This window comes from Pteropus vampyrus, unplaced genomic scaffold, assembly GCF_000151845.1.
Source record: "Pteropus vampyrus isolate Shadow unplaced genomic scaffold, Pvam_2.0 Scaffold62, whole genome shotgun sequence".
NCBI classification, from domain to species: domain Eukaryota; kingdom Metazoa; phylum Chordata; class Mammalia; order Chiroptera; family Pteropodidae; genus Pteropus; species Pteropus vampyrus.
The window spans coordinates 5,351,232-5,359,668 of NW_011888843.1; the positions used below are offsets into that span (position 1 = coordinate 5,351,232).

General features: G+C 41.9%; 1 protein-coding gene across 5 annotated transcripts in view; it reads right to left on the reverse strand.

Annotated features, from left to right (window-relative positions):
- WDR7 (WD repeat domain 7) overlaps nucleotides 1-8,437 on the reverse strand; it is a 293,007-nt gene that overhangs the window by 8,038 nt on the left and 276,532 nt on the right. For all 5 annotated transcript variants that reach the window (XM_023531156.1, XM_011361110.2, XM_011361108.2 and 2 more), the window contains one exon: nucleotides 500-604. In XM_023531156.1, coding sequence (XP_023386924.1) covers nucleotides 500-604 — 105 coding nt within the window. The remainder of the gene's footprint in view (nucleotides 1-499; nucleotides 605-8,437) is intronic.

Sequence of the window (8,437 nt, forward strand, 5' to 3'; positions counted from 1 at the left end):
CCTAGGCCCTAGGCCCTGTGTGAGCTGTCTCATCGCCTTGTGTTAAATTAACAGCCTAAGCATGGCTTCCTTCTGCCCAACTCCTTTCAGGCTACACCCTCATACACATCGTGCCCTTGCTTACCTCTGACCTGCTGCTCCCTCTCCCTAAACTCCACTCCCCCCTGCCCTTCCTCGGCACCATCTCAGATGTCACTTCACATCCTCTGAGCAGCCACCCCACAACCTAGTCTCGGGTTCTACTCTGTATTGTAATTGCGTGCATGTTTACTTGTCTCTCCCTCCGAAAGTTCTGTGAGGGCAGATACCCCTCTTTCCAGGTTGCTAAACGTATTCTCAGTGTAACCCGCACGCTAGCATCCGGGACATCATCAGCAAGCAATACAAACTTGATATTTGAGGAAAGAAGGGAGAGAGGGCAGGCAGGCACAGCGGGAGGACTTCTCTAGGAGAAACAGATCGTGCCGTATACCGAAGACCCTCTAGCATCTACGCTTACCTGCCAGAAAGAAATGTGGCTGTCGGTGTTTGAGTAGGTGGCAAGGTATCGTCCATCGGGAGCAAAGGCCACTGCAGTGATTGGTCCCTTGTGTCCATGGATGGTCTAAAATAAAATTCAGAGCCATTGATTGTACGCATTCCACAGAACTATGATACACACACCCAAATGCATTCGATGTTGACCGAGTTACGTTATGGATGTTAGGTGCTGTAACATTCTTTATTTTTAAAACCAGGCTAGAAAAATCAGAAAAGCACCCAAAATTCTCTCACTGTTTTATCCAGGGGCTTCAATCTTGTTTTGAGGAGTCTACCTGTCTCTGAGTTGGGCAGACAGCATGAGTCCAAGGAAAAGCATATATTAATGGGCAAACCAATATGTTACTTCATTTATGTCCATTAGAGAGAAGAATTTTACAATTAATTAGGAAGGTAAGAAACTGATCACTGAATCTATCCAGGAACCTCACTTACCTTAATGAAAAAACAACCAAAGCTGTATTCTAACATCCTTCTTCTGGAAGGAGTTAAACAGTATAATTTCAACCTCTTAATAATGATATATTTTCATGCTTTATGTTTCATTTCCCAGCGATAACACTGTGTTTGAATGCATATGACTGCAATTAGTAAACATACATATACATACACGTGTTGTAGGTTTGAGCACACATATAAATCAATTACTATTAAAAACAAGTTAACAAGGATAATTTTGAGCCTTTGCCAAATCTCTCTCATTGATTTAACCATGAATTAAAAAAAAGGATGTTGTATTTTAGACTAGGTCTTTGATAGAAAGTCTTTACTAATAAAAAATTATACTAAAGTTTAAGGATATTATGCTATTGAAAACATTGCGATACTAAGCAAATTAGTATGATATTGTATTAATGCTCCTACACTCAACCATTAAAGACCAATATTCAGTCTGCTCACAAGCTGTAGGTTGGTCTCCTCCCTTTGTCTGGAAAGAAATGAAGAAATGTGTTAAACCACAACAATGCCAGGAAGGTTTGTTTCCATCTGCTGTTTCTTGATGAGAATTGTGAACCTTGCGTCTTGGTGGGAGCATCAGGCTCATTCTGTGATCCACTGTAAATTTCTGTAAGATTCTTTTCATAATTGACATCTGAGTGATTACAACGAGGAAGGAAAGGAGGAGAGAGGGATGTGGACACAAGCATGCTCCCCAGTGCTCTTTGGATTCTGTGCTTTCCTGTCATTAGACTTTCAAGGCACTGTGGGATCCGAAATAATGCATGTTCTTCAGCAGAGAGAAATGTTACGCTAGTGTAGCAGTGGGCCTGGGGGCTGGCGGGGAACACTGCTTGGAGTCACTGGCTGGCTGCATTTGGGCTCCACTACTTATGGGACCTTGGTCAAGTTATTTAAGTTATTAATCTCAGAGTACTCATGCCTATAAAGTAGGAATGATGGTGATAATGATATTGATAATACCTGCCTCAAAGAACTTTGTGACAATTACATGATTTAATATCTCTATATAGTACTCTGCACAATGCATGGCACAGAATAAGAATTCAATAAATACTATTAATATTAGTGTTACTCCTCCTTAACTACAGATGACCAGACATACATACTTGAAAGTTGCTAAGAAAGTCGATCTTAAATATTCTCACCACAAAAAAGAAATGGTGATTATGTGACTATATGGAGGTATTAGCTATGATGGTAATCGTAACATATAAGTGTATCAAATCATTACCTTAAACTTACACAGCGTTATATGCCAATTATATGAAAAAAGCAGGTAAAAAATGACCAAACAAATGTAAACAACCACAGAACTCAATTACTTGAATACACCATTTAATGAAAAACACACACACACACAAAAGCCCTAATCATATATGCCAGAATCGGCACCAGCTAACATTCAAGGTGGTCCAGAAACAGATTCCAGACTGCGGCATTTTATGAAACAGATGTAACTGTCCATGGTACTAGCCCACAAATGTGGTACTAAAGAACCAACAGAGCGAGCATGCTGAATAATTATTGTAAGAAGCCAGCTTAACACTGTCTATGTCAGAATGAAAATTATTGTAGGTGCAGGAAAAATGTAATCAATTAAAAGGGGAAAAACTGACCATTCCCACTTACTAGGTCAGCTTAATGAGCAATCATTGGGAAAAGCAGCTTTAATTTTTTTTTTTTTTTTTAAATCAAGATTCAGTTATGCTAAAAATGTGAAATTCTGTTGGGCCAACCCGAGGCTATTAATGGTTGAGGAAGTTGATTAGTAAGGCCTTGCTTCATAACAGAGGCTGCAAACCGAAGACCCTTAAGCTTTGGTTTGGCCTGCAAAATGTTTTTAAAAAATGTTTCTGAGCCTATATTCTAATTAATCGGATAGCATGTAAAATCAATTTCTAGCCTCTCTTAACTGGAAGCTCTGGCAATTCTGGGCCTTCATTCTCACGTGGCAACATCAGGGCTGAGCAAAGCTGGCCCCTTCGACCTCTGTTTCACCAGTCCCAGCCCTGACACGAGAAAGGGCCTGCATATGCAATGCCCGGTCCATCGTGGCAGCTGAGGCAACCCTTCCAATAAAAATATTTGATTTACAATAGTTTCTTCCATGCTCTGGGATCCCAGTCTGCATCTAAAAGTTTGAGTAGACTGAAAGCCCCTCTAAGAAGCTGGCCCTTCTTGCAAGCCCCCTAGAGCCCAACTCAGGGTAGAGGTGGATTGATACTCCTTTTGGAGTTTGGGCCCCTAAATCTCAAAAGAGAATGAACGCTAAGCCTGCCTCCTTCAGATCAGCATCCTTCCTTCACCAGTGCTTCAGACAGTAAGAGAATGCAACAACGAGTTGCCTAGAAACCAGCAGGTCCAGAGGGTGTACCAGCCCAATGACTGCACTGATGTGTCTCTCTGAAGCTAAGTTAGCCCGGATGTAAATAAAGGCAGAAAACCAGACTAGCCTCCTTCAGAAAAATCTTCATGAAATACTTCATATTACGTCTTCATATTTTCTAGAAAGCTGGTATTTAAAACATCCACTTGAACACTTCTGTGTCAGCTGGAGACATTCTTTGTTATGTTATCTAGTGTCTAATAGAAGATCCTGTGAATTAATTCCAAGTTCATCTTGAAATTTTCTGCCAGGAAAATGTTTAACTTTCCAAATAAATTTTATTGTCTTAAAAATCATGTAACAATAATTACATAATTTAACGCGTGCTTGCTTTACTGCCAAGACTACATTTATGCTCGTTCTATGTGTTTACTAATAAATACTTGGTACTCATGGCACTAATCACTGTCCTATTTTCCTTTGTTATTGTTGCTGAGGTCCTGTTAGAGACCGAGCTTAATTTGTTAGTTTCTTTAAAGTCTATTTTAGACAAAGGGGGACTACACTTTAGATCGAAACATAAACACACACACACACACACACACTATACCGCTAGGTACCCCACAGGGCCTTTTTGAAGCTATACAGAGGAAAACCACTGAGTACTGACTGGTGTCAGCTGATAGACAGACCTGTTGTCTTATAAGAAAGCAAGCACCACTCATGGAGGCTCAGGGAAGCTCGTGGTTTTAAATGGTTTGGTGCATCTGGTGAGTTCATTACAATCTCAGCCTAAGAGGTGCTTCAGCCCTCAGTGTAATGGAAATGTTGTCACTGTCCTTTGTTCGGAATCTCTGAACTCCTAAGATCTGTGCAGGCACCACCTGAACTGACTTTAACCTCCACTCTGGTCTGAGAGCTGCAGCTGTGCAGGGATCACAGTGAACCTGTAAGTGCTTTGGGATGCGGCAAACCCAACAGCTGGGATCTTAAATGCTAAGAGAACATTTTCCAAAATAACAGGCTTTGGAATGAAAGGAGGTTTGGTCTACTTTTTATATGCGAATGAGTATCATGTCTTGTTATATTTTTAGTCAAAGAAATTGCTGTCTTGAATAGACAGAAATGGAATATAAAGAAATTAATCTAATTCAAGAAGTGCTATGAACAATAAGAGAAATCAAGCAATTATCCCTAGCAGGAGACAGAGTGTTGAATTGTTAAACACCCACTTTTCCTTTTCTTATGAAAGAAAAGGAACTGAGAGGCCGGATTAATAATGAGCAACGGGCGCACTCACCCGACAGTGTTAAACAGCCACTTTCAGTGTGCTCTGCAAAGAAATATAATTAGCCCAGTCATACATGGATTTCTAGAATGAGTTGGTCAGCGTCAAATGGAGCTATAACTGTCTAGAATATTCTCTTTAAAATTGCTCTTTACGTGGTCTCTCTCTTCCTGGAGTTCTTGATATCCAGCTTCCAAATGACCAATTTGAGAATTAAACCCAAAAGTAGGACTCTATTACACCCACTTTAAAAACTGAGTAAGATCAAAGAGAATATTTTATATTTATTTGCAAGTCTCATCACTTCTTTAAAAGGAAGAATAACACCCAACCAAAGGAAATATTTTCCTACTTTTAATGTAAACTGTGAAGGTTTCCAGAAGTAGGTGAAACTTTGCTATTATAAGTACCATCACGGGGAAATGATTTGTAAAGTAGTGACCCATGTATTTTGTACAACATTTGCTAAAATAAAGTGAAAAATAAAAGAACTTCAACTGAAGCATCATGGCTCTGAGGTCTGGAGGGGCTGAGAGGCAACAAGGCTGCTTGGTGTCAGGTCTTCGGGGAGCAGCATGGCTGTTTTGGGATGGAAGTAGGCAGTTGCAGTTTGGGGTGAGCCTGAATGAAGTGTCCATCTGTTTATGCAGGCAGGAAATAGGTTGGATGGGCCAGATATTCAGAGAAGTGAGTGCCTAGGAAGTGAGGGTGAGCCCCCAAAGAAAGGGAGAGGTAATTCCAGAGACCTACGAATACCTCCATCTTCCCAGTGGTGGTCCCAGGGGACTTGAGGGCACGCTCCCCTCGGTAACTGATGCACCACCCACACATTTGGTTTCTGTCACAGGCTGTGCCAAAATCAGGGCCGGTAAGGAGGGAGGACCAGGGTCTGACTTGCATGCTTTCTGACATCCCAGTACAGGAGGCCACCGATGTCATGGCTGACTGGCAGGGAGGTAACTGCTCAGGGCAGAGGGAGGACAAAGACATTGCTCTGATTGACAGCTTTGTTTGGTAGGCAAGGGGAAGACTCATCAGAAAAGAGCCATTTCAAAAGAGTTGAAAAGTTAGGAATTAATTGCTTTCAAGGAAAAGACTTCTCCTTTCTTGTCTCTGAAGCCACCAATTTGTGAGAATTTTATTATATATTTAAGGTTCATCTGCTCAAAGAAACAAATTATAGATTCAATAAATAATTCAGGCAGATGATAATGATATTAAAAAAAAAAAAGACAGTCTCATCTGTGGCCGATTAGAAAGCTCGAGTAAAATTTAATTATCACTATGAACTAAGCCTTCTGCAGCCCTTTTGGGCATGGGCTCTTAAGGCCATATGATGTAGCCAAGAACATTCAAAGGTCACCCATTCTTTTCTGTATGCGGACAGAGTGGCCTTAAAATAGGCCAGACAGATGAAAATCTATTCTTTTAAAAAATATCTCTAGAGGAGATTCCAGAACCTCCCCCGAGGACCCTTTTCTGTGTTTAACAAAGTGCCCCATCACGAAATTTTTCCTTGTATCAAATCTAAATCCCAGACGCTACAGTTGCAGCCTGCCTCCTCTCCTTCTAGCCTCAGCAGAGGTGGAGACCAGCTGGTCACCAGCCTTAGCATATGACTCTACCTTTTATAGACGTGAGGACTGTTATTGCAACTTGCCCTTTTTTCACTTATTTTTTATTTTCAGGATTAAAAAAAAAAAAATCTCAGAGACTATAATTTTTCCTTTCGGGTTTCACTTTCCAACTTTTAAAATCATTTCTGTGGCTTTTCCTTAACTCTCTCCAAGCTTTTAAATCGTGGAACTTCCAGCTTTACTGAGCACTGGAGCAAGCAACTGGATGTTGCTATAGTTTCTCATAACACCATGCAGGAGGCCCGGCCTTATGCTTATTTTATCAGAAAACTGCAATGCGGCTGATGATGCTGCCAGAAGATAATTTACTAGAATTTCTTGGGAAGGAAGAGCTGTGAAGTTGCTGGCATGCAGATGGCTGGCATTCAAAATGCTTCCAGTTACCTCTAAGAGACCAGGGTGTGGCCACCTGAGCCCAGTGGATAGTCTTGGTTGTGTTCAAATCCTGAGAGGCCTCCACTGACAAAACACAGGTCACCAGTTCCTGTTCTTAATCCTAATCTACTATACTTTCCCAAAGTCATCCGTACTAATTTCGCATTATGGCTGCTTATTTTCACTTAAAAGTGCACTTCCATTCAACTGCTGCCTATGGATCCTTTTCTATTTCTTTGTCTACTTCTTTGGTTTATTAATTCTCAATCTGTACATCACGTCACTTAGGTGCCCGAGAGAATAGTTTGTCTCGTCATTGTGATCACTGATAAAAATGAATCATAAAACTTTATGTTTTAATTTAAAATTTAAATAAATGGAAATACTGCCATTTACGACAACATGGATGGAACTTGAGATAATCATGCTAAGTGAAATAAGCCAGACAGAAAAAGCTGAAAATCAGATGATATCACTTATATGTGGGCTATAAACCTAAAAGCAACAAATGCGCAGGACAAACAAACAGAAACTCATGAACATGGACTATAGGCTAGTGGTTACCAGAGGACTATACACTAGTGGTTCCTAGTGGGGCGGGGGAGGAGGGGTAGGTAGATGGGATACAGGGGGTCCAATATAGGGGGGTAACGGGAGGGTGAAGTGGGTAAAGGGGATCAAATATATGTAGCTGAAGGAAACTGGACTCTTGGTGGTAAACACACAATAGAATACGCAGATGTCAAATGATAATGTACACCTGAAAATTATATGATTGTATTAACCAATGTTACCCCAATAAACTTAATAAAAAATAATAAAATTAAAAAAAGGATTTAGCAAAAGTCAACTGCAAAACAGCTTTTGTCATCATTCAGAAGAATTTTAAACCTATACACTAAAAGGTATGTAAGTGTGCGTTACCACGGTAGGCACTGCAGGGAATCCGAAAGTACTGTAAACACTTTTACAAAAACTACATAATCTTAATATATCAGCTCTATGACGTAAGGATACTATATTATCCCCTACTCTACAGATGAGGAAACAGAGGCACAGAGAGGCAGGCTAACTCGTTTTGATTAGAATCCAGGCAGTCTGGCGCCAGAGTCTATGGCCTCACAGAATACCAGGTCAAATAAAACTATAAACTGCCAGTCTTCAACTTGCATACACTTAATTTTCATATAACTGGCGCTTTTGTACATTACGCACCAACAATCCCAAATGACTTTCCCAGGCCGAATAATGAAGATTTGGGGTGATGCCTGCTGGTGCTCGGGAGCTGGGCGCAGCCTCAGCCTAGGTAGCTGCAGCAGCTACTGGGAGAGCCTGAGCTCGTGTGGAGCGTGGCCTCACGGGGGGAAGCGTCCGCCCCCGGTACCCTCAGTACCAGGGGGCCTTATGGGACCCCTAGACTCCTCAGCCCCACCTTCAGGGGAGGTCCAGTGGAGGGTCCCTGGAATGGTCCGACCTCTGTTCACATCTTGGTATTGTCCTGGTCCATCACCATCTCCCCTCCCACCATCCTCATGAGGATGGCAGAATGACAGCATTGCACGGGTCTCCCCAGGGAGCTCACTCACTCGGCAGTCCCGCTGACCCGTGGGGAGAGGCAGGGCCCCCCAGCCTCCTGCAGCAGTGGTAGATGAAGAAAACTCTTGTCCTCATCCCAGCTCTAGCAGTTTAAACCACTTAGCACAGAGGCTTAAAGATCAGAAGCTGCCCTGTGCCTCCCTCTTCATCATCTAGGAGGGAGAAAGATGGCCTGTGTCAGCTCCCCGAGACACCCAGGGCAGGGGCGGGGGG